This window comes from Ostrinia nubilalis, chromosome Z (assembly GCF_963855985.1).
Source record: "Ostrinia nubilalis chromosome Z, ilOstNubi1.1, whole genome shotgun sequence".
NCBI lineage: Eukaryota > Metazoa > Arthropoda > Insecta > Lepidoptera > Crambidae > Ostrinia > Ostrinia nubilalis.
The window spans coordinates 24342753-24367183 of NC_087119.1; the positions used below are offsets into that span (position 1 = coordinate 24342753).

Below are 24431 nucleotides of genomic sequence, written 5' to 3' on the forward strand. Positions count from 1 at the left end.
TTGAGTGAGCAGGATGTCGAGTTTGCCGCGCGAGCCCGTTCGCCCAGTGTGGACGCACCATAACGAGCATCGCAGCAACAGGGTTGCATAAGATAGGTAGTTCATTCTTGGGGAAGTGTATTACTATATTTAACAAGATACCACACAACCTTGTCGAATTGCCAATAAATAAATTTAAGATACATATCAACCATACCCTTATGTCCTAAGGGTACTACAAGGTTCAAGACTACATTAATGACAAGAATGCGTGGTTAGTTCAGTCTGCACATTTGATGTACTTGAATTTGACTGCTACCCTTACTTTATTTTGATTTTTCAAATAATGACTGGCAACTTTGTGGTGGTGACTTTGTTCCGGCGTTTCTTCTCAGCACTTGCCATATTATGTTTGTCTCGAAGCGCTGGTAGGGCCCAAAGATTACATGTCTCCGTAAAGTGCTCCTTAAGGGATACCTTTTTTTTTGTTTTGACGTTCATAAGTGCTAAAATATTGGTCGAAACTGAACAAAATATTTTTTATTTTGATTTTAATGCTTTTACGTGTTGAATTCAGTGTCTGGTATCTGCTAAACTAGTTTTGCTGACTTAGGGACCATACTGCTGTGCAAAATGTCTAAGGATACTTAAACCAGCAGTCAGTGGTGACTGAGTTTGTTGCGGAGCTTCTTCTAAGCACTGTATGTTTTTCGGGAAGCACCGGTAGGCCCAAAAATGAGACATGTGAAGGCCCCTTATGATTTGTGATTTGTAAGTTTCAATTCAATAAAGAAAAGAGCAATGAGACAAAGCGTCCTCAGAACTGTTCAGGGTTCGAGTTGTCTTAGGGTTAAGCTGTTGTAGAGTCCACTGCAGTCGTGAAACCAATTGAAGTAAGTCAAAAGTGCTGAGCGTTAAAAAGTCGAGTTGTCGCAGGGGTTGAATTGTCACAGGGGTCGAGTTGTCACATGAATCGATTGGTCCCGGAGTCGAGCTGTCGTGATAACATTTTAAATTGGTCAAAAGTGATTCAATGTGTATTTTTTGAGGGTTGATTATGATTTTTTATTTTTTGACATAACTTTTTTCTGAGACATATCAGACTTGAGCTGTCATATAATAAAAATTATAGTATTAGCATGTACTATCATAAGGTATGTATTAAAGTGCTACAGTTCTGGGGACGGAGTTCATAGAAAATGTTTCATTGTTTTTTTACATTTTGATTTTTAACAAACTATTATATTGTCCAGGACAAAGCGGATTCGTTCTTTACGACCCAGCGGCTGAACTACATCGCGAATCAGACGCAGTTGTTGCGACCTCGAGTGGCGGAGCTGACGGAAGTTGACCTGGATGACGTCACGGCCGCCTTCAAGGCGCTCGAGAGCGGCGCCAAGAACTTGCTGCGCTCAGTAAGTCACTAATTTATTTATTTATTTACTAGCGGCCGCCCGCGACTTTGTACGCGTGGATCCCGTTTTACCCCGTCTTAACCAATGGTACACTGTGATTCAAATACATAAAATTTCTTTTCTTTAACTCATAAAATTTCAATATTATTTACGAACGTCAAAAGCAATAGTTTGAACAGCGCTTGATAGATGGCGTTGCACGGCTTCGTTGTCCGCATGGATATTTACGAACGTCAAAAGCAATGTTGATAGATGGCGCTTTTTTGTAAATATTTCTCACGTCTTATTTATTTATTGAACACATATCGTCATAAACTTATAGCCTATATGTTATTCTGGGTTATAAGCAATAATACTGTAAAGTTTCGTCGAAATCCGTTCAGTAGTTTTTGCGTGAAAGAGTAACAAACATGTTGACATCCAGACATCCATAGAAACTTTCGCATTTATAATATTAGTAGGATTTATTGACAAAGATCTGCCAACAACACATCTTTACGTGTCGTTACACAAACAATAAGTAATGCATGCAAGATGACAAGACCAAAAGATGTGTCTCTAAAGGTAAATACAGCTTACATACAAAATAAAAACTTGACGACCGAAAGTACAATACTAAAATAATAATAGACTATTTTGACATCACCAATCAATTGACGTATAGTTGAGCGATTTTGAAACGTCAAATGGCAAAAATCGGAAATAGTAACTCAGCATTGATAGCAGCACCCTCCTGAAAATGGCATTTCAGTGTTTTCCAACGTGGCAAAAATCGGAACCAACAATCTAGTATTGACAGTAGCGCCCCCCTGTCAGTGTCACAGGACGGTTAAGTGTAGGACATCTATATTTTTAAACTGTCAAAACGAGACTCCCATAGTTTTTGAGACTCGTAGCACTTGTAGTTTCTGAGATTTCGTGATGAGTGAGTGTGTCAGTCAGTGACCTTTCGCTTTAATATAGATAGATGTCGCTCGTTTTGGCATGCATTTGTTTCGATTGCACGTCAGCTGCAGTGCGCGGATCACTGTCTCAGTGAATTATCACTCACTACCCCTTCCTCAGTGCCTTTTTTCAACTAGTGACCCCTGATAAATCATTAATTTCTCTTCACTTGTGAAAACATGATGGAATTAACATTTTAAGTCGTTTATTTACTCACATAAATTATAGGCGGAGTTCGCGGCAACGGACAGCGACAAGCAGATCACAAGAGCAGCCGAGCTGGCAAGAGACGCGGACAAGACCTTAGCTTCAGTGCGCGACAGCAGCGACAAGGCCAAAAGCGTGGTGGCGCACGTCACCGACTTAGCTACTGGCTTGGAACTCAGCCAGCAACCGAAGGCCGATGGCGCGCTGGCAGAGGCGAGACAGATCAAGTCCGACATTGCTGGTAAGTTATTATTACACTATAGGCGGAGTTTACAGCAGCAGACAGTGACAAGCAGATCACAAGAGCAGCCGAGCTGCCAACAGACGCGGACAAGACCTTAGCTTCAGTGCGCGACAGCAGCGACAAAGCCAAAAGCGTGGTGGCGCACGTCATCGACTTAGATGAGCTGGCAGAGGCGAGACAGATCAAGTCCGACATTGCTGGTAAGTTATTATTACACTATAGGCGGAGTTTACAGCAGCAGACAGTGACAAGCAGATCACAAGAGCAGCTGAGCTGGCAAGAGACGCGGACAAGACCTTGGCTTCAGTGCGCGACAGCAGCGACAAGGCCAAAAGCGTGGTGGCGCACGTCACCGACTTAGCTACTGGGTTGGAACTCAGCCAGCAACCGAAGGCCGATAGCGCGCTGGCAGAGGCGAGACAGATCAAGTCTGATATTGCTGGTAAGTTATTACACTATAGGCGGAGTTTACAGCAGCAGACAGTGACAAGCAGATCACAAGAGCAGCTGAGCTGGCAAGAGACGCGGACAAGACCTTAGCTTCAGTGCGCGACAGCAGTGACAAAGTCAAAAGCGTGGTGGCGCACGTAACCGACTTAGCTACTGGCTTGGAACTCAGCCAGCAACCGAAGGCCGATAGCGCGCTGGCAGAGGCGAGACAGATCAAGTCTGATATTGCTGGTAAGTTATTACACTATAGGCGGAGTTTACAGCAACAGATAGTGACAAGCCGATCACAAGAGCAGCTGAGCTGGCAAGAGACGCGGACAAGACCTTAGCTTCAGTGCGCGACAGCAGTGACAAAGTCAAAAGCGTGGTGGCGCACGTCATCGACTTAGATGCGCTGGCAGAGGCGAGACAGATCAAGTCAGACATTGCTGGTAAGTTATTATTACACTATAGGCGGAGTTTACAGCAACAGATAGTGACAAGCAGATCACAAGAGCAGCTGAGCTGGCAAGAGACGCGGACAAGACCTTAGCTTCAGTGCGCGACAGCAGTGACAAAGTCAAAAGCGTGGTGGCGCACGTAACCGACTTAGCTACTGGCTTGGAACTCAGCCAGCAACCGAAGGCCGATAGCGCGCTGGCAGAGGCGAGACAGATCAAGTCTGATATTGCTGGTAAGTTATTACACTATAGGCGGAGTTTACAGCAACAGATAGTGACAAGCCGATCACAAGAGCAGCTGAGCTAGCAAGAGACGCGGACAAGACCTTAGCTTCAGTGCGCGACAGCAGTGACAAAGTCAAAAGCGTGGTGGCGCACGTCATCGACTTAGATGCGCTGGCAGAGGCGAGACAGATCAAGTCTAATATTGCTGGTTAGTTATGCAAAAGCTACTCTAAAACCTTCAGCATACGAACTATATTCCTAAACTCGGAGTGGTGGCGTCACTGACCTGGTTTCACTGGGTTCTAATTCAGAAACCGAAGGCTGATAGAAGTGCGACATATCAAGTTTGACATTGCTGGTAAGTTTTTATTATAATGAGGAGTTCGCAGCAACGGACAGCGACAAGCAGATCACAAGAGCAGCTGAGCTGGCAAGAGACGCGGACAAGACCTTAGCTTCAGTGCGCGACAGCAGCGACAACGCCAAAAGCGTGGTGGCGCACGTCACCGACTTAGCTACTGGCTTGGAACTCAGCCAGCAACCGAAGGCCGATGGCGCGCTGGCAGAGGCGAGACAGATCAAGTCTGATATTGCTGGTAAGTTATTACACTATAGGCGGAGTTTACAGCAACAGATAGTGACAAGCAGATCACAAGAGCAGCTGAGCTGGCAAGAGACGCGGACAAGGCCTTGGCTTCAGTGTGCGACAGAAGCGACAAAGCCAAAAGCGTGGTGGCGCACGTCATCGACTTAGCTACGCTGGCAGAGGCGAGACAGATCAAGTCTGATATTGCTGGTTAGTTATGCAAAAGCTACTCTAATACCTTCAGCATATGAGCTATATCCCTAAACTCGGAGTGGTGGCGTCACTGACCTGGTTTCACTGGGTTCTAATTCAGAAACCGAAGGCTGATAGAAGTGCGACATATCAAGTTTGACATTGCTGGTAAGTTTTTATTATAATGAGGAGTTCGCAGCAACGGACAGCGACAAGCAGATCACAAGAGCAGCTGAGCTGGCAAGAGACGCGGACAAGACCTTAGCTTCAGTGCGCGACAGCAGCGACAAGGCCAAAAGCGTGGTGGCGCACGTCACCGACTTAGCTACTGGCTTGGAACTCAGCCAGCAACCGAAGGCCGATAGCGCGCTGGCAGAGGCGAGACAGATCAAGTCTGATATTGCTGGTAAGTTATTACACTATAGGCGGAGTTTACAGCAACATATAGTGACAAGCAGATCACAAGAGCAGCTGAGCTGGCAAGAGACGCGGACAAGACCTTAGCTTCAGTGCGCGACAAAGCCAAAGCGTGGTGGCGCACGTCATCGACTTAGATGCGCTGGCAGAGGCGAGACAGATCAAGTCCGACATTGCTGGTAAGTTATTATTACACTATAGGCGGAGTTTACAGCAGCAGACAGTGACAAGCAGATCACAAGAGCAGCTGAGCTTGCGAGAGACGCGGACAAGACCTTGGCTTCAGTGCGCGACAGCAGCGACAAAGCCAAAAGCGTGGTGGCGCACGTCATCGACTTAGCTACGCTGGCAGAGGCGAGACAGATCAAGTCTGATATTGCTGGTTAGTTATGCAAAAGCTACTCTAATACCTTCAGCATATGAGCTATATCCCTAAACTCGGAGTGGTGGCGTCACTGACCTGGTTTCACTGGGTTCTAACTCAGAAACCGAAGGCTGATAGAAGTGCGACATATCAAGTCTGACATTGCTGGTAAGTTTTTATTATAATGAGGAGTTTGCAGCCACAGACAGCGACAAGCAGATCAGACCTACTACTAGCCTACTAGGGTCACGAATAAGTTCTTCAATTTAAGGCAATAGTGCTCTAGAGTTCCACCTAGTTTCCATCAAGGCAGAGGGGCTCGGAGAGGAGCAGAGAAGTTTTTTGAGCAGCTGACAGCTACGCACAGCTCACACATCTCTCCTTTCTGCACCACTCCACTTTTCTCCGCTCCGCATTGGTGGAAATAGACTGCCAGCTTCGCCGCACATCTCTCGTCTCCGCACCGCTCCGCCTTGGTGGAAGAAACCGTCATGCATGAATAAAATTTCATAATATACGTGTGAATTTTAATATGGAAAAATGGCAGTCCACAGTTGTATAACCGATCGCATTTCATTCTGTCCACAGAAAAGAACCTACAGCCGCAACTGTTGCAAGCCAACAGCGGCTTCGGCAACGCGACTGCCCAAATCGAGCGCATGAACATCTTCATCGAGCCCGTCAACAAGCAAGCTAAGGTACAAAGAATACGTATGGTTAAGTGTGCGCGACTGCACGTGTACATAATTAGTAGAATAAGGCCCGATTCGACCAAACTTTTATCCGAGAATAACTCATGGTATAACTGGCACATTGACAGTTTCAGTATGGGAAATATGTCAAAATTCGAATAAATGACGACTTATTCGAGATTAATTTACTCTTGTTTGGTCGAATCCACCCTTAGTTGAGGAATTAAGATTTGATCCTAAATCACATAACTACACTGGTGGACACTGTGTGGTTATTTGTGTTCAGGACTTCAGACCTTATTGCAAGGTTGAGGGCTATACAAAACCACTGATCGCCCTTGAATCGGTGGGGACAGAGTTATCTACACGAAAAACAGAACTAATGAAAAAGCTAAATTATCTGGATTTTGACTTACTAGCGTATAATCATGCTTTGTTTCAATTTTGCGTGCAAAAAGGCAAACTTCATAAAAGTAGGCAAATCTGGGGGCACGGCAAAGTTTCTTAATTTTGTCACTGACTGACTGACTGACTGACTGACTCACCGATCATCAAAATTCTAAGGCACTTCTAGCAGACCTAGAAGCTTCAAATTTGGAATATAAGTAGTGTTTGGTGTATGAATCAAGGAAAAACTAAAATATTTGGGGGCACGGTAGTGCAACCGCTAAGTCTAGCAAAATTTTTCAATTTCGGTCCAGTTTTATAAATATTTAACTACTTACCTAAATAAGTTTGTAATACCATATAAAATTAAATATAAAGGCACACGGTAGTGTCCCCGCCAAGTCGAGTAACATTTTTCAATTTCGGTCCAGTTTTCAGCTCAAGAAGTAGAACCGGAAAAGAGAAAACGGAAGGCTACCTACAAAAATAAGAAAATTTCATAATTCAAAGAGAGGACTTTAAGAAAATTCGTTGCTGGTTAGATATACATAAATACAATAAGTAGAAGGTACCGAAAAGGAAAAAAGTAGAACTGTTTACAAAATACAAAAAGAAATGAGATCCCATCAAAAACAATACTTGTCAAAAAAACCAAGTCTCGCAACTCCGTTGTTCTACGGTAAAAAGTTGTGAGATCCATGTAATACCAAGTCCAGGCCAAGAAATCTTTAACGTTTTACATAAATATATTGACTTGGCCATCGCATGAAAACACGTGTAAATTAAATTATTTAGTGCGATGGCCAAGTCAATAATTTATGTAAAACGTTAAAGATTTCCTGGCCTGGGCTTGGTATTACATGGATCTTACAACTTTTTACCGTTTTTTTGACAAGTATTGTTTTTGATGGGATTATTGACTTACTTCACGCGTCATCTGTACGCTAGAAGGTCTATTTTTATTATTATTACAAGCTTTATTTATTATTATTACAAGCTTTATATTGACTTCACTTGTTAGTATGTGTGGGACAAATTTTGCAACTGAAATTAAGACCAGTTCTCCTCAACCGATTGAGCTGAAATTTGGTATACTTATGTAAGTACGATGTTAATGCAATGTTATGGTACCATTGAGCTGGTCTGATGACGGAGTCAGTAGTTGGCCATGGGAACTCCTAAACGAAACGGCGGAAACTCATCGAGTTTGGGTTCGTTGGATTTGTCTTTTCGAGCACTTTGGTGCTAAATGATCACCAGGGCCCAGAGATTGAGATACTAAAAAGTGTAAAATAAAATTATAATTTTTTTTTTTCGTTTTAGTACAACAGCATTTCAGAATAAAGCTTGTTTTTAAAAAAGTTCTTTTTATTATATTTTTCTTATTCTATGCCCCGCTTCGCCTTAGAAATTCGAGCGTCTGGTGAACGCAACGCACGCGCTGAAGGAGAAGCTTGAGGATCTCCTGGAGTACACGGACCGCGCGCAACACACCGCTGCCGCCGCCGACAAGTCCAACGAGAGGAACCGGTATGTCGTTGATGATCTAATGTAATTACACTCAACATCAAATAAACCGCACCTTCCGCGACGCGAACTTTAAAGATTTTCTTCTGACACAACCATGGTACCCCAACAATATTGGTGTTATCTAAAAGCCCAATAAATATCCTTAAAGAAAAATACATTTAATTTCTAAATAAATGATTAACATATACCATAAATGTGACTTGAAAATAGACCTCACTTTGGGCTTACCTCTGGGATCAATTAGACCAATTGTTATGGTTATGAAACCAAATAAAGATCTCACGTGTCCTCTTTAACAGATGGATAGCGATTAATCCCAACCTAACAGTTTATAGTCATAAAAAATGGCTATAGCGTAACTAGGTACCTATTTTTTGAAGAAGTGACTCTGGATCCTTGTAAAGACACATTTTTGGGGTAAAAACCTTTCCTTTAATGAAATTAAGTTTAGAACTAGGCTTTCAAACGGTACCAATGTTGGTGGGAAGTGGGGATGCATACGTTTGATAAGTGCTTGTCGCGGGATGTGCGATTTATTTGATGCCGAGTGTATTACAATCACGGGGCGTACTGTGAGTTTACATCAATGGAGAAGTTTCGTGATGTTGAAAACATTAGTTTACTGTTTGTACTCCGAATGACTGTCATGACTACACCGATCAAAATGGTGCCAATATTTGTTATGCACAACTTTAGGACCCTATAACTTTTGTATTTGTAGAGATATTTTCATGATTCTTTCACAATTATTATTAGCTTTACTTATTATTTTCAAGTTTTATTAAAAGAAACAATTTCAAACTTGTCCATTGTCGTCACTAGTGAACACGTAAAAAATGACATTAAAAGTACGACGGATTATACAGCGCCCCTAGCGGAAACTTTCAAGAACTAAAATTTTCATATATCTTTTTAACGCGCTCACTAGTGAGGACGTTTGGTGCAAACTCACACTAAGCCCTCAGTTGTAGCCTGTTATCCCTTCTAGGTAAACTAAATAATTCTTATGTGAGGAGTGGGTCGGTTGGATGATCGAATTACAATCTTCTGAACTGATATATCATTTCCACGTAGATGTTGAAAACATCAGATTTCTCTGAATGGGATTAAAATACTCGTATAGACCAAAATTAAATAGCCGGTGAAGTTATTTTTTAAATCCATCAAGAAATGGCTGAGAAATTAATTATTTAAATTACCTCCATATTTTCACGTGGAACTTAAACATAGGCGGCGCCGTGACGTCAGGCTACCTGTTCAAGTTTCAATCACAATGCTTACCACCCCTAACGCATTGTCGAGAATGACACTATAATGTCAGTCTTCTTTTTCTTTTTAAATATGGTCAAAAAAAGGTTACACAATTTTACTAAGAAAAAATCTTGAGTGAACTTGGCTGAAAAATTAAAAACTACTAGATATAAAAAAATGGATCTGTCAACAGCACTGGACCAGTGGGTCTAGACAAAGTGCAAATTATAATCGCAAACCAGTCGAAAAGTGGTCGAAAAGCCCCTTTTTTGTATGGAGTTTTGACGGATTCGATTTTCGATTCGATCAAAAAGTGCGTTTTGTCTAAGGGGGCAGGGGTGATTTCCTGTTTGTACTCCGAATGACTGTCGTGTCTACACCGATCAAAATGGCGCGAATATTTGTTATGAGCAACTTTAGGGCCCTGTAACTTTTGTATTTGTAGAGATATTTTCATGATTCTTTTACAATTATTATTAGTTTTACTTATATTTTCAAGATTTATTAAAAGAAAAAAATTTGGAACTCATCATAACATTTAAGAAAAGTCATCCAAACAAATGCATCTATACATATAAAACTTTCACCCATCCTCAGGCAATCCAAATTCGGCAACAAAGTTCTCTCCGTCACGAAACTGAACGAGGCAGCCATGAAGGACTTGATCGACGCAGCGGAAGAAGTGGCCGCTGTCGCCAACTTGTCAGCGTCGGACGTCGCTTCCGGGGCGGCCAGGGCGCTCACGGGGAATAGAAATGCAAACATCAACATGGACGAAAGGCTGAATAACTTGATGAAGGAAATGCCGGCGCTGCAGCAGGCTCTCAATGAAGCCCAAGACCACGCCAGCAGTCTCAGGAGCCGGGTAAGAAGCTAACTTACATCTTAAATACTTCCTTCGTCCTTTGGGTCTGCCCCAGTCGGACGTCGCTTCCGGAGCGGCACGGCGCTCACGGGGAATTGAAACGCAAACATCAACATGGACGAAAGGCTGAATAACTTGATGAAGGAGATGCCGGCGCTGCAGCAGGCTCTCAATGAAGCCCAAGACCACGCCAGCAGTCTCAGGAGCCGGGTAAGAAACTAACTTACATCTTAGATACTTCCTTCGTCCTTTGGGTCTGCCCCAGTCAGACGTCGCTTCTGGAGCGGTCAGGGCGCTCACGGGAAATAGAAACGCAAACATCAACATGGACGAAAGGCTGAATAACTTGATGAAGGAGATGCCGGCGCTGCAGCAGGCTCTCAATGAAGCCCAAGACCACGCCAGCAGTCTCAGGAGCCGGGTAAGAAACTAACTTACATCTTAGATACTTCCTTCGTCCTTTGGGTCTGCCCCAGTCAGACGTCGCTTCTGGAGCGGTCAGGGCGCTCACGGGAAATAGAAACGCAAACATCAACATGGACGAAAGGCTGAATAACTTGATGAAGGAAATGCCGGCGCTGCAGCAGGCCCTCAATAAAGCCCAAGACCACGCCAGCAGTCTCAGGAGCCGGGTAAGGAACTAACTTACATCTTAGATACTTCCTTCGTCCTTTGGGTCTGCCCCAGTCGGACGTCGCTTCCGGAGCAGCCAGAGCGCTCACGGGGAATAGAAACGCAAACATCAACATGGACGAAAGGCTGAATAACTTGATGAAGGAAATGCCGGCGCTGCAGCAGGCTCTGACTGAAGCCCGAGACCACGCCAGCAGTCTCAGGAGCCGGGTAAGAAACTAACTTACATGTTAAATACTTCCTTCGTCCTTTGGGTCTGCCCCAGTCGGACGGCGCTCACGGGGAATAGAAACGTGAACATCAACATGGATGAAAGGCTGAATAACTTGATGAAGGAAATGCCGGCGCTGCAGCTGGCTCTCAATGAAGCCCGAGACCACGCAAGCAGTCTCAGGAGCCGGGTAAGGAACTATGTGATGCCTTATTTAAAATAGTCCTTCATTAATGTTTAGGTTTTATTCGTTCGAATGTCCGAAGCAGCCACCAATCTTGAAGAGAATAGAGACGCGAACATAAACATGCTCTATGTCTTGAACGACGCATATGACCACGACAACAGTCTTAGAAATAGGGAAAGGACACCGCGTTTACACTTTCTTCGCTGGAACGTCACTTCTGTGGGCTGAGTGTGAGTTTACATCAAACGGAAAATTTTAGTTTGTGATAGTTTCCCGCTAGGGGCGCTATACAATTCGTCATATATTTAGTGTAATTTTTTGACACACTCACTAGTGAGCACGTTTGAAATAAACTCACACTCAGCCCTCTGAAACGGCCAGTTGCTTGCAGCGAACAGAGACACGAACATCAATATCTTTTCTTTATTGAATGACTTTATTGAATGAATGTTAATGTTACGTCTACCTTGCGATTATACAACGTGCTCCTTTTGTTTTCCGGAATTTTTAGGGGTATGTTCTTTAAATAAAAACTAGTTAAAGAGTCTTAGGAATATGTGTTTCTAAAAGCATATTTTTGAAGATATTGTGGATTCTAAATTTAGAAGATTATAGTATCATCAATCTAGTTTTTTTTTTTCAAAATTGTCACCTAGTCTTTTTGTGCAGACTTTTTATTGTTAAGTGTATGTAAATTATGAATTATTTCAGTGAAAAATTAAGTTCGTATGAAAAAATAAGTCGAAAAAAAATTTTGAATTTAACAAAAAATATAATGCCATTCCATTCTTTGAAGTGGTATTATTAATACTGTAGAGTTCCAGGAAATCAAAAAGAGCACGTTGTATTTATTAATTGATTGTAATTATTTTCGTGACATCCAGGCTGACAATCTACGCACGGTGGCAGCGCGCGAGAACAACAACACTCGCACGCAGGACGCGTACAGCGCCGCGTCGGCGTTCTCGTCCATCGTGCAGGAGATCGCCGACGCCAAGCTGGCCGCCGACACCGCCGAGGCCGCCGACAACAACGCCACCGCTGTCGTGAGTATACCTTAGTTCTTTAGAAAAGACAATGCCGGAAATTGGCGTCTTTTTTTTTTCGCGCGGCCATCGACCGAACTTTGTTTTTTGATTACAAAATAGTGTAATAAACCAAACTTACTATGACATGTATACCTGTAAACTCAGTCTGAACTGAGTTACGAGCATTAGAAGTTTGATGATTTTCACACTAGATTTGCTTATTGTGCGCAAGTTTTGTAAGAAATTGCAACAAAATATTGCGCAATTTTTTTATTGCGCTGATTCTGCTCCATACTGATGTCTGGAGCCTTTAATGGATGTTATTGTTTGTTTACACATACAATCTCACTATTTTGTTGCAATTTGTTAGAAAACTTTGCGCGCAAAAAGCAAATCTAGTATGAAAATCATCAAACTTCTAATGCTCGTAACTCAGTTCAGACTGAGTTTAGAGGTATACATGTCATAGTAAGTTTGGTTTATTACACTATTTTGTAATCAAAAAACAAAGTTTGGTCGATGGCCGCGCGAAAAAAAAAAGACGCCAATTTCCGGCATTGTCTTTTCCCTAAATGTAAACAAATATGGCCAACTGACATTGACGAATTTTTAGTCTATGTCAGTTGATCTACTAGTGATGCGACAAAATCGTTAATTGAAATTCTGTAAATGTCATTACGGACTGTAACAGACGATTATTAGATTCTCAAAGATCGTTTGTATAATTATTAAGATCAATCCCTCTTCTGATTGATGCTGAGATCAGTAATGTGATCGTCAAAACAGGATCTTCATAATCAAAGAAAATTTAATTTTCCCTTTTTTATAAAATCGTAAACCAGTCGAAAAGTGGTCGAAAGGCCTTTTTTATGACGTGACACTCGTCAAGCTGAATTCAAAGACTTCTTCGCAAAGTGTGTTGTTGCATTCAATGAAGAAAAAATACATTGTTGAATATAACCTCGTTTATATTTTATTTTAAATTATTATTATCAAAGTAATTGGTAATTGAAATAATTGAATACTTAAAATAGAATCGATTAAATATACAGATTATTATCTATGAATATTGTCTATGACTTACAGATTTTCCAGAGATAGGACCTAAATGTAAACGTCAAATGTCGATTTGACATTTTATCATGTAGCAAAAATTTTCACCATCCAAATATTTTGTTAAAATATTTTGTTTTCAATGTTAGATTTCATATTTGTTTCATCATGAGAATAAAGTTGGTTTCATGAGCTTGTGAAATAATGTGTATGATATTAAGAAAACGTGAGTAATTATAGTGTAATTGTGTGCACAAGTGTTTGTTTACATCGATGGAAATTTCTAAAGAATTTAGGTTTAAGTACCAAAATACTGAACTGTCCTATGCATGACATTGACAAAGGGGCGCCACCGTCAATACCGGATCGCTGGTTCAGATTTTTGCCATGTTGGAAACCATATAGTTGAACGATGGTAGCGCCCCCCTGTCATTGAGTTTGGTGGGACAGTTCAGCGTGGGTCATCTATAGTCCAGGCCGACAATACGACACTCGAAGGACGCCACTCGAGAATATTTTTGCCTCAACCCTATGTGCCAATATTCTCACCAAAATCCAAATAGACACCTTAGGCCCAGTTACCATCAAAGCGGAGCGTGGAAATGTTTTAAATGACCAATCAGAGGTGGAATTGTGTAAAGCAATCGTAATCATTTGACATTTCATAACGTACGATTATTCTGTCAAATTTTTTGTTTAACTGACTTTATCGTACGTTATGAACTGTCAAATGATTACGATTGCTTTACATAATTCCACCTCAGATTGCATTCTGTCAATATTATTCAATCTACAGGCTAAGAACTTCTTCGCTGTGGATGAAAAAAATCTGATTGGTTATTCAAACATTTCTTCACTCCGCTCCGTTCCTCTCCGCCTTGGTGGACACCACGGCCCGGGCCTTACAATGGAGAATGAGTACACAACGCCAGTTAAACACTCGCTAAATAGACAGCGACAATATATGATCGCCATCGATTTCGTCAGCAATGGCAACCTTTCTACCGTCGGATAGGCAGCTGCTTCTGTCGCCTTCGTACTGACCATTATTAAACAGTTGATCTAAAGTCTTTGAATCTCGTCGAAAATATTCTTATCACCTCATCCTTCTATCGCAGAAAAACGTGTTGAACGAGCGCGTGGGTCCCGCCCGCAACCGCTCGCAGGACTTGCTGACGCGCGCGGCCGCGGCGCTGCAGGACGTGGAGCAGGGGCTGCGGCCGCCACACAGCTCCGCCCAGGCCGCCCTGCAGGACGCGCGCCGGGCGCTCGACGCCGCCTTCCTGCAGGACGACGCCATCCAGCTGTGAGTACCGCCCGCTCGCAGCGGCCGCGCCTCCGCACAGCTCCGCCCAGGCCGCCCTGCAGGACGCGCGCCGGGCGCTCGACGCCGCCTTCCTGCAGGACGACGCCATCCAGCTGTGAGTACCGCCCGCTCGCAGCGGCCGCGCCTCCGCACAGCTCCGCCCAGGCCGCCCTGCAGGACGCGCGCCGGGCGCTCGACGCCGCCTTCCTGCAGGACGACGCCATCCAGCTGTGAGTACCGCCCGCTCGCAGCGGCCGCGCCTCCGCACAGCTCCGCCCAGGCCGCCCTGCAGGACGCGCGCCGGGCGCTCGACGCCGCCTTCCTGCAGGACGACGCCATCCAGCTGTGAGTACCGCCCGCTCGCAGCGGCCGCGCCTCCGCACAGCTCCGCCCAGGCCGCCCTGCAGGACGCGCGCCGGGCGCTCGACGCCGCCTTCCTGCAGGACGACGCCATCCAGCTGTGAGTACCGCCCGCTCGCAGCGGCCGCGCCTCCGCACAGCTCCGCCCAGGCCGCCCTGCAGGACGCGCGCCGGGCGCTCGACGCCGCCTTCCTGCAGGACGACGCCATCCAGCTGTGAGTACCGCCCGCTCGCAGCGGCCGCGCCTCCGCACAGCTCCGCTGAGGCTGTGAGTACCGCACCGCATCGTGCGGCGCCTCACCATACTGCACCGGACCAGCACACTAACCACGTGCTAGAGGCTACGGCCATTGAAAGATACATTTAGAAAGAAAGATACATTTATTACAATGGACGTCACATCTTCTTTCTTTCTTTCTTTTCAGCCAAATGACGTCCACTGCTGGACAAAGGCCTCCCCCAAGGTTTTCCACAATGAACGGTCCTGCGCTGCCCGCATCCAGGCTCTTCCCGCGACCTTTACCAGATCGTCGGTCCACTAGGTGGACGTCACATAAATACAGGCAATTACATAGACATGACAGTGGCACATAATAATGGAACAAGAAAAAAAAAGTAAAAACAAGAGTAAACTGAGCAGTGCCACCCACTCACCAACAAGATGCCCACTGCAACGGGACCCCACTCAGCATATGCCGTGGCCCACGGTGACGAAGGCCACGGCATTGCAGAGCAATATGGAAGCAACATAATATTTAAAAAGTAAATAAATTAATGTAAATTTTGTAAGCCAGCCAGTGCTAAGAAGAAACAGCGCATGAAACTCAGTCACTATTGTCAGCCTCTTTTTCAAGGTTTTTAAAATATACATATTTGTCAATTATAGGTTTTTCAGCTGTTACATCAACACTAAAGATCTTTGGACTATTGACCTCTAATTCCTAGTCCAATACCAGTTACTCGAGGTTCATGTTTTACCTCCATTGAAACCAAATCAATACTTGAGTGCTCAAGAATAACTGACTGTTTAGGTACCAGCAAAATATTTATCTGTAGAAGACGTAGATCTCTCAAATCCCCATAGGCATACCTAACATTTAAAACTCTTTATGAGCTTCCAGATTAAAATAAAAACAAAACTTTATATCTCCAGCTCGCTACCAACGCCGCCCAGTTTCGCTCTGCAAGAAGAAATAGACAAGGCAGACCGCGTGAACGCCACAGTGAAGAACACTCTGGACATCATGTCCAAGTTTGGCTCCGAGCTTGGCGCCAGCAAGGAGTGGGCGCAGTCACTGCCCAAGCTTGCTGATGAGGGGCAGAAGATGATGTCTAACATCGAAAGCTACTGTGAGTATAAACGACTATTTTTTATTAGTTAACTAGCGACGGCTTTGCACAGGTGCAATGTTTTATACTCGTGCTTAAAAACCTTCCTTTTGAATCACTCTATCCGTAAAATCCGTTGCGTAGTTTTAAAGATCTAAGCATAAATGGGACAGACACAGCGAGCGACTTTGTTTTATAATACGTCGTGACACGCCCCTCCCAAAAACTACTCATAAAACATTTATTATTTGCAAGAAAGCTTTTAAAAAAGCACTTTTACACGCCCCAGTATTACTTTTACCATTCTACTTCTTTGGGACAATACAAATAGGGCAGTGCTGAGAAGTAGTGTTGCCGAACTATCGATAGTAAAACTATCGATAGTTTTCATTCGAAAAAGCCTTCTCCATCGATAGGCCTATCGATAATATCGATACTGTCGATACTATCGATAGTTTATTCTTCACGAGCAACAATACTATCGATAGTATTGCACATATTCAATAGTATTGCCTCGTTTTGAGCTATCGATAGGCCTATCGATAGTCTTGCGATAGTTTGGCTATCGATAGACTATCGATCGGCAACACTACTGAGAAGAATAGCACAAGAAACAAATTCACTCCTCACATATCTATGCTACGTCCTCTACGCGTTCAGCTGAAACCTTTATCGAGTAATAACAGTGGTCTCTAAATAACATAACCAATCTGTCATCCTCATCATTTCGCTGTGTTACAGTGAAGAACGTAGAAGAAATGGACCCGATGAGCCGGTCCAAGTACCGCGCCGTGAAGATGATGCAGGAAGACCTGGAGCGCCGCCGCGCGGAAGCCGACGACAAGCTCCACAAGCTGAAGGAGCTCATCGAACAGGTAATAATAAAACACCGATGGCATCAGAAAACATCGAGATACGCATGAAGTACGGTCGCCCAGTGACCCCAAGCTACCCATCCTTATTGCTTTCGCGACTGTGCGACGGGCGGCCGTAGTGAGTATGCGAGCGCGACAGCAATATAACTACGCGCGAGCGATAAGGATGGGTAGCTCGGAGTCATTGGACGAAATCCTACGTGCTCGGCGACCGTACTTTAGTATAAACAAGAAAATAATCAAGTCGTCAAATCTTGCAACTTAAAATTGACCCATTTCCCGGTCTACCATTGAGCTGAAACTGTGGGATAAAAACTTGGGTATAGGAGTATATCGTAACATGTTTTAATATAAATACCTTAACATAAATAATTATTAACCTTTTCAGCGCCACGTCAAATACCAAAGCCATCACTCTGACGCCACGCTTGATAATTATGATATCAATATAATCATTGTTTTCATTATTATTCAGTTTACATAATACTCAACTATTACTGACATCATTTTTAAGGCGGATTAATCCGTCGTTGGCGGTCAACCTGATGTAGGCATGTATCCGTCATTGGCGTTGAAACGGTTAAGGTGACGACGTTTATGTATTTATGTGCACCATCGCATCGAGATGTTCAAAATGCGGGAAGTGCTTCAAAAATTCCTTAGCCTTATTAGGCTTAGGGAGGCCTATGTCCAGCGGACTGAAATGATAACGAAGCCAAACAGCCCCGGCCTACTTAAGATCTGGAAAAAATCAAACCGAATCGCGAGTCAAGTAACGCCCAACGCCATCTATGGTTAAAGTTTGACATTACATGACACGATATGACGGCACAAAAGCAGGTTCGAGAGTTAGGAAGTGGCAATTCGGCGCAAATTAATAAAAAAAAATTAGTTTCCAAAAACAAGCTTTTAATGCTTTAGAAAGAATAAAATAAAATATATATTTTTTCAAACCCATCGACAAGCTTTTGTACGATATAATACAGTGTGAGTCTTGATAAAGTGCACATATGAAAACAGGTGAAACTAGACCTATTTTTATCGACGGAAAAAATATGAGTTTTTTTTTTAAATTTATAACTTATTATGATATTTTTTGATTAAATTAAAAATGATACTTTTTGAACATTAAATTAAATTACTTTGTGAAACTTTTTGAAATTTAAATGCAGATTTTTTCATTAAGTATAATTTTTTACTATTTGTTGGTAATTTCTGGGTATTTTATGTATTTTTTTAGTACCGCCTGTTATTTATCATTATTACTATTTTTATTTTATCAGGATATGCCTCTTAGTTTAAAGTTATTACATTTTCTTTACAATAAATTGAAAAAAAAATCTACATTTTTTTTAAAAAAGTCTCAGATATTTTTTGTAATTTTTTCCGTCGATAAAAATAGGTAGTTTCACCTATTTTCATATGTGCACTTTATCAAGACTCACACTGTATAAATTAAGTAAAGTAATAAGTTGATGGGTTTGAAAGAATTTATATTTTATTCTTTCTAAAGCATTATAAGCTTGTTTTTAAAAACTTTTTTTATTTAAATTTTTGTTTAAGGACGTAGCACACTAATTATTATTAACCCGGAAAGGGATCGTAACCGTATCAACTCGAGTCGGTTAGTATTCTTTGTATGAAACTCCATACTGCAACGCACACTTATCCGCACCGTAAGTAACGTAAACGCCTCGCCTCGCGATTAACAGCGCGCGAAAGGCAATGACAGCTCGCGTAAGGCGATACGGTGTTAATCCCTTTCCTAGTTGATAAGTCTGCTATGAGCTTTAAGATACAGACAACGGACGCATCAGTGTAAACACCCTGTCATCTCATGTAGTTAGTAATAAGAACATGTTTGCAACAAAAAATAAAAAAAATAAAAATAAAAATACATTGACGAGGGAGGAAGAGAATATACCTAACCAATCCATAATGTCCAATTGCGATCGCTAGTCGACATTTGATCTATCCACACACCTTACAGCGACAGTTCGAGGCCTTGCCGCAACTTGTTGTCGCGACTCCACGACAATAATGCCAAGAGCTTTGAACAAAATTAAATTTTATTTATTGGGCTTTCAAATAACGCCAGTATTGGTAGGGCATCATGATTATGCCACAAGAAAATCTTTAAAGTTATTGTCGCGGAGGTGCGATTTCTTTGATGCCGAGTGTATTTGTTAAGGCGTCTGTGTCAGCGCGCACGCACACAGACGCATCGCCGCGACCGGTTCGAGGAGCCCAAGCTGCAGAGCAGCGCGGCGCTGCCCGCCCCCCATTCGGGTTCCAGAGCGCGACGCGGGCGCATCAAATTTGTGTCTATCTATACCTACCAAATACCACCTACTTTAATTGTAAACCCGTATTACATCAAATATTTCAAGATTCCTGCGTTTCATTGCCTGCTGCTGCGACCTACTCACCTCATACAGTATTTCTAAAACTAAAAATGAATTGTGTGTATTCCAGGCCCGCGCCGTAGCCAACCGCATCCAAGTGGGCGTGACCTTCGACCGGCTGACCACGCTGCAGCCACGCCTGCCGGACTCCGTCGATGAGATGTCCACCTCCACGCACGTGTCTGCCTACTTCCGCACGCGGGAGAAGGACGGCTTCCTGCTGTACCTGGGCAACCCCAAGGACACCAACCTGCGGCGCACCAACTCGGTAGGCCCCCGTTCGTTTCAGCCGAAAGACGTCCACTGCTGGACAAGGAGGCCTTTGGCCCAAGGATTTCCACGAAGACCGATCCTGCGCCGCTCGCATCCAGGCACCTTCACCAGATCGTCGGTCCACCTAGTGGGAGGCCTGCCCATGCTACGTCTTCCGGCTCGTGGTCGCCACTCAAGAACTTTCCTGCCCCAGCGGCCATCAGCTCTACGAGCTATGTGCCCCGCCCACTGCCACTTTATTTTAGACGGCTTCCCGCTGTACCTGGGCAACCCCAAGGACACCAATCTGCGGCGCACTAACTCGGTAGGCCCCCGTTATAGGGATATTGAGGATCGGACGTTCTCCTCATTGATCGGCGCGCGTCGGAGCGCACTTACACGGCCGTAAAGAAAATAGTATTTTATTAACAGTTCTTAGGCTGAGTTGCACCACCTAACTTTGACCGTAACTATAACGATAACCGGTGTTTTTTGTATGGAGATTGACAGATTTTTGACGTTTGTAAAAGTCAAAGTAAGATGGTGCAACCCAGGCTTAGAGTCGTAATTGTTTACAACTGATTAACTGACATTTCAATCCGGACGGATGCGCGAGCATGCGTCGGAAGCCGGTCGGCTCCGAGCGTATTCCAGCGGATACCTGCGCAGACGCGCGCATTCCACCGCATTTTTGGGCGAACGGACGCTGCGCTACGCGACGACTCGCGCCGGTCAATGTGACTCCTGCCTTAGAGTGGCCGTACACGGACGGCCGCGACCGTGCGGTGAACTATAGTTATTCATTCGCTGCCGACACACACGACTGCTCGAGCTCGAGCTTCAAGCCGTCAACTACATGACGAAATTCCATCGTGCCGTCGACGTCTCGCGAACGGTCGAGCCGTTGACTGCGCGAGAGCACTCCGTGTACGGCTTACTTTAATCAAGTTATGGCTCGACCTTCGAGGAAAAAAGAAAGAAAAGGCGAACGTCAGACACCATGTTTCAGTTCGTTCGTTCGTTCGTTTCAGCCAAATGACGTCTACTGCTGGTCAAAGGCCTGTCCAGGGCATTTATACACGTCTCAAATATAGCTTGCCCAACCATCACTTCAGGACAACATATGGGCTGGTGCTGAGAAGAAGTGGCGGAAGAAACTCAGTCTTTTGTCTTTGTCTGTATATGACTTTTTATCAGAACCATAGAAAAGTATTGGTTTGTGTTATTGAATTCACAGAAATTGAAAGTAAGAAACATTTATTGCCATGGACATCACAAAAGACAAAAGATGTAAATAAAAAAAAAACAAATAAGCCAGAGGTGACACACAAAACATACAATGGAAGAGAAAGTAAACTGAGCAGTGCCACCCTGTCGCACAGCGATGCCCATCGCAATGGGACCCCACTCAGCATGTGCCGTGGCCCCCGGTTTTTCTGCTTTATCAGATTGTTGAATACGATTGTCGCGGACCGGTCTTGACGCACGGAAGGAGACGTGCGGGAGGAATCCCACCAACACGAGCAACGCGCCGTCCGCCGAGCGCGCCACATACTCGCTCGGGCCCCCAGCCATACATAGCACGTACTACTCGTTCGGACCTCCAACTCGCCATCGCCATTTTGTATCACCACGTCGTAGTTTAATACTTAAACCTAATTGTAAACGGCTATTAAGAGCGTTTACGTGAAGCGCGGCGTTTCAAGGGGCATCATTGGAAATGATCCGCGCGCGGCGTTTTTTAATAGTTTTCAAATGTTTATAGCAAAACAATAACAATGAATTATATATCGTTTCAAAGTAAATATTTAAAAAAGATGTTATTTTATTGTATTAAGCTATTTTTATGTTGAATTAAAGAAGAATAATGGCGTAAAGATCACTTTGATTTTTGGGTATTTCACGTTCTTTGAATTTGTGATTTCTTATTGTAAAATGCTTAAATCTAAGAATTTTCTCAACTAACTATTTGCCTAAGGACCTATGCTATAGGATATAAATGTTTGTTATATCGTTTTCACAGTATTTTTATAAAAAATTCAGCTTGTAAACTGACGCTAAAGTGGAAATTTGAAAACCTATGTGGACTTATCTTGATAGAATTCTTAAATGCTATACTAATCGAAATATTTTCTCAACTAACTATTTAGACGACGAAATTGCCTAATTATTTATGCCTATAACATATTTGTAATGTAACTGGTTAATGATTGTAACGGGTTGAAAAAGTACTGTTTTTGCGCCAAACGGCGTAAACGCTCTTAAACCAGCCCTATCGAAATACAGTCCACTCTTTCATTTAAGTTCCCAGTAGGACCCTTTTCAACGATGATGTTGTCGGCAGGACGACTTCATGGTGGTGGGCATCCAGAACGGGTACCCGTATCTGGTGATGGACATCGGAGACAGCTTCGAGTCGGGCCGCGAGCCCGCGCGCATCGGCAGCGACAAGTTCGTGGCCGACGAGCGCTGGTACCAGGTCGTGGTGGACAGGTGAATCAAATTAATATCAAAAACTAGCTGACCCGGCGAACTTTGTTCCGCCTTAATGGCAATAAATAAGCAGACTTTTTTAAATTTCGAACGGGATAAAAAGTATCCTATGTCCTTCTCCTGGCTCTAAACTACCTCCCTGACAATTTTCAGCTAAATCGGTTCAGCCGTTCTTGAGTTATAAGTGGAGTAACTAACACGACTTTCTTTTATATACAGGGTGTTAGGTAAATGGGTATATGAGCCGACACTAGCCCATGTTAACATGGGCATATAAATGGTATGGTGAAGTCAGAAATTCGATATCATCATTTTAATTTATTTAATTTTTATACAAAATATTTTTTATGAAATCCGATTTGTATGAAGATTTAAATAATTAAAATGAAGATATCAATTTTCTGACGCTACCATACCATTTATATGACCGTGTTCACATGGGCTAGTGTCGGCTCATATACCCATTTACCTAACACCCTGTATATAAGATATTTTATTCAATTGTCGGCCGTTTGGTGTAGTGGTTCGGAACGGACTACCATGCCGAGAGGTCCCGGGTTCGATTCCCGGCCGGGCAGAAATTGAAATGATGAATTTTAATTTCTGTGATGGGTCTGGGTGTTACTATGCATAATATGTATGTATTTACAAAAAAAGTATTTAAGTATGTTTATATTCGTTGTCTAGTACCCATAGTACAAGCTTTGCTTAGTTTGGGACTAGAAGCGTAGTGTAAAATGTCCAAGGATATTTATTTAATTTAGACCACTGGTGGCACTTATCAACGTCAAAATATAGTTAATAAAAAAAAGGTAGCCCTTATTGAGCACTTTACATGTCTCCTTATCTTTTGAGCCCGTGAGCCGCTAGAGCAGGGATGGTGAACCAATGGCATGCATGCCATTGATATTTTTAATAGGTGGGCGTGCCCTAAAATATTTAGGGCACGCCCGCCTATCACAAAATTCACTATAAAATAAAAAGTAAATGATGTGTTTTAAATAAGGGCTATCCTATTTGCCCTCATCAGTTAGTGCCACTGTAGAGTAAGGTCCTGTCACTCGCCAGTGGCGCCACTTGTATATCCCTCATTGATAGCATAGGTGTTATTTGATGGCACGCAAACATTTTTTTCGGAAAAGTGGCACGTTGTATAAATGTTCGCCAATCCCTGCGCTAGTTTTACTTCATGACACCGCAACGCACCCAAAACTAATTCCCCGGTCAATACGAGACACTATGATAGACGTACTCAGTCGCAAATTCATCATAAAGTTTAGTTAATTTTTTAAATATCTTATTTAATTTTGACCACTAGTGGCACTTATGGAGTGTCTATTGTATGGATGCATCCCCGGTCTATTCCCCCCGCGAAATGTAACGGCGAATATACACGCCAGTGCGTTGCTAGACAGTTTGTGTTTCACTCGTGCCCGCACGCCTTACCTACTCCCCAAATACCTAACAGTGTCCACTTCAGAACATGTTTTCTAATTTACCAAAAGCAAATGGAAGACTTGGCCTTCACAACCCGTTTGGCCGGCATAGGTATAGGCATAGGTAGCCTTATTATTATTAACTAACGTAAATTATTTACTAACGAAGAATTTTATTTCTCTGCCGAATATAGCCCATCAAAAATGTTTCTATACTCAAAACTAATTTCCAGACTGGGCCGCAACGTGAAATTCTCGATCCGCGAGAGCTTAGACAACGGTTCAGAAATCACCCACTCCAAGGAGGCCGTACTACCTGGACAGCATACCATCTTCAACCTGGACCGCCAGAAGTCCAAGCTGTACGTAGGAGGAGTGCCTTCGGATGCCAAGCTGCAAGGCATCAGCTTCCCAGCCTTTGAGGGTCAGATCGAGGAGCTGGTGATCGGAGACACGCCGGTTGGACTGTGGAACTCGATCAGCTCGGCTAACCTGAAGGGCGCTAGGCAGAGGTATGTGATGGCAAAATATTTTGACAAGCGTAATTTACAAGTTCTTTTTTATAATAAATCCTTGGTTTCCTTCTACCACTGATGTTGGTTGCATTCATCATCCGAGCGTACAAATTATGTAAGGCATCGGGCTACCTAAGTAAACTCCGGCAAACGTTACTT

The 24431-nt window shown here is 43.4% G+C and overlaps 1 protein-coding gene across 1 annotated transcript in view; it reads left to right on the top strand.

The window, feature by feature from the left end:
• LOC135087096 (laminin subunit alpha) overlaps nt 1-24431 on the top strand; it is a 168891-nt gene that overhangs the window by 114187 nt on the left and 30273 nt on the right. Inside the window, exons 40-51 of the mRNA XM_063981937.1 lie at nt 1233-1394; nt 2568-2787; nt 6053-6162; nt 7952-8073; nt 9922-10189; nt 12105-12266; nt 14420-14607; nt 16121-16317; nt 17038-17171; nt 19647-19844; nt 22173-22321; nt 23991-24269. Coding sequence (XP_063838007.1) covers nt 1233-1394; nt 2568-2787; nt 6053-6162; nt 7952-8073; nt 9922-10189; nt 12105-12266; nt 14420-14607; nt 16121-16317; nt 17038-17171; nt 19647-19844; nt 22173-22321; nt 23991-24269 — 2189 coding nt within the window. The remainder of the gene's footprint in view (nt 1-1232; nt 1395-2567; nt 2788-6052; nt 6163-7951; nt 8074-9921; nt 10190-12104; nt 12267-14419; nt 14608-16120; nt 16318-17037; nt 17172-19646; nt 19845-22172; nt 22322-23990; nt 24270-24431) is intronic.